Source organism: Eimeria acervulina, genomic scaffold (assembly GCF_000499425.1).
Source record: "Eimeria acervulina Houghton genomic scaffold, Eah_scaff2742, whole genome shotgun sequence".
Classification (NCBI taxonomy): domain Eukaryota; phylum Apicomplexa; class Conoidasida; order Eucoccidiorida; family Eimeriidae; genus Eimeria; species Eimeria acervulina.
In genome coordinates, this window is record NW_013548051.1 from 1 (window position 1) to 2,374 (window position 2,374).

At 56.0% G+C, this 2,374-nt stretch overlaps 1 protein-coding gene across 1 annotated transcript; it reads left to right on the top strand.

Moving 5' to 3' along the window:
• Window positions 1-1,639: 1,639 nt before the first annotated feature.
• Window positions 1,640-2,374, top strand: EAH_00067430 (hypothetical protein; the record flags this gene model as incomplete). The annotated part of the gene is made up of 1 exon (XM_013392541.1): window positions 1,640-2,374. A coding segment is annotated over one exon (735 nt), but the record flags the coding sequence as incomplete, so codon positions are not given.

Below are 2,374 nucleotides of genomic sequence, written 5' to 3' on the forward strand. Positions count from 1 at the left end.
TTTTTCTTAGTCCCTAGAGCGTAGCGCATTGGCCTTTTATGATCGCGTATGCATAGACAACGAAGTGACGGCTTTACGCCTTGTGCCGATCGTGTCAGGTGCGGCCGCTACGAGGACTGACGGAGGCTGTAGGTTCTCCGTTTGTGAAGACATTGACATGAATTTACAGCGAACTGGTAGGCGCGAGCACATGCCTGTTTGAACTGGTTTGAATATTCGATTTCTGCTGCTGAACCGGCCGGCCACGATAGTGGGGAGCAGCCAGCCTTCCCATGCGAGCGAGAAGGCGGCGGAAGAAGCAACAATAAAATGAATAAATCTTTGAAAAGACGCTATAAGTGTGTGAGATTCGACTTTCCGTTGGCTTTCGGCGCACCAAATGTGCAAACCTGATGACGCTACGAGGGAACGGTTTGAACGGGCAGCAAGCAGCAACACCGTTGTCTGTGGCCGCTGCAGCCATCATAGCCCCAAGGCACCGAAGCCTCTACTCATTTGCCTGCCTTCTTTGTCCTACAGAACTTCGTTTGAACAGATAAAGGCCTGAAAGACTTGAACTGCACTGTCACGGCGCTGCTTCAGTGTGCCCTTAACCACTCGCTGCTGCGCCACAGAAAAGAGTCGTGGGCTAGGGCAGCAGGAGCACAGCACTGGTATATGCCTTTCTGCTCCTCAGCAATTTGTCCGCAACTCTTTCATTTATCGTGTTTAACTGCTTCAGAACTTCGTTTCTTGAGCTCTTCTGCAGTGGCCCACCCATCAGCCGTCCCTGATCCAGATATTGCCGGGGGGGTTGACGCCTAGGGCGTCCGTGTGTGTGGCCCCTGCTAATCTCGAGCGTTTCTCATGCACAAGTTCCTACAATAGCAAATATAAACGGATTTTCTGCCTATATCTCATCTCCAGCCAACCAGAAGAGGCCTCGAGGCTGCTGCATAGCCGTCCACCCTCGTTGCGGCTTGGCCTGACGCAGTATCCAAGCTGTGGCGCCGCACTCTGTGTCGCGCTGCTCTTCTTTGGGCCATTAGGCCCATTCAGAGGCTCAAAGGTCCAGGTCAAGCTCTTTCTCCCCCCCTAAACTACAGCCAGTGGCCATTCCACTTGCTGCCTGCCTCCCCAGACCACGCCCAACGTCGAGTCGCTCCACCGCCCAAGGCGTAAGACCTGTCCCATCTAACTTCTGTTCAAAACTACCAACTTGAAACAAAACAGTAGACAACAACTTCTTACTGTTGCGCACTTCTCAGAGCAACCTAAAGGCGTCGTAGCCGCCATCGGCCGTCTGCAGCACTGGCTTACAGAGGGTTTCGAGTTATGGGTTCGTAGTTTTCATAGGCCCAAGTTGTTCTACATGTATCTGCATCTTTACTGAGTGTTTATGCAATTGGAAGGCAAGATCTGGCCTGTCCAAAGGAGGCACCGAGGGCTGCTGAAGGCAAGCAAAAGGGCATACCGCCTTAGGCGCATACTAACGGTGTCAGCAGGGGAGCAGAACCCCTTCGTCACATTCATCATCCTCAGCAACAGCAGCGTGAGCGACAGCGACAGGCGCAGAGTCGAAGTAGAGAGAGATAACTGAGGGAAAGAGACGCTGACGGAGGCCGTCCCTGTAGACGTGAGATCAGTGCGCATCAGCACGATGGGCATTCTCTCGTGCCCCGACGACCCCGCCGTCGCTGCAGTAGCAGCAGACTCAGTGACTGAAGAAGCCGCTGGTGCCTCGATAGCAGCAGAGGCGACAAACACCTCTGTCCCTTCTGGAACGACAGAGCTGGATGCCACGGAGCCGTGTCCGCATCTCGACGCTTCCGATGAAGTCCAACAAGCCCCCCCTACCTGGGGCGCCTGTGCCAGCGAGAAGCAAAACCCGTCGGAAGTAAAAGGCGAAGGATCGGGCGCACTCGACGACCAGTGCATTTCTGGCAAAGATGAGAGGCATCTGCAGCGGCACCACGATGAAGCTGAAGGGAGCCTGAAGAAGGAAGGTTCCCCTGAATGCGCTGAATGTGGAAAGGACCAACCAGAGGTCGGTAGCTCCCAGGAGGGGAAAGCGGGGATGTGCGAGACGTGTAGAAGCAAGGCGCAGACTGGGCGCATGCAGGATGAATTGCAGGGGGAGGAAACATTTGGGCACAACCCCCAGATGGAGGTGTCGTCTGTAGCGCCTGCCCTTGAGGACACGGAAGGCCCTCACCACCGGGGGCATGGGCCGGCGGAGGAAGGCGACGAGACTTCAGCAAAGATACCAGGAGCAAGCCGCGGCAGCAGCAGCAGCAGCAGCGGTGGGAGCGGATCGGGCACGGCTTCGAACCGCTTGCGGGGTTCGTCTGCTGCGGCTGGCGTGGCCAGCGCAGCAGGAGCTGCAACGGCAGCA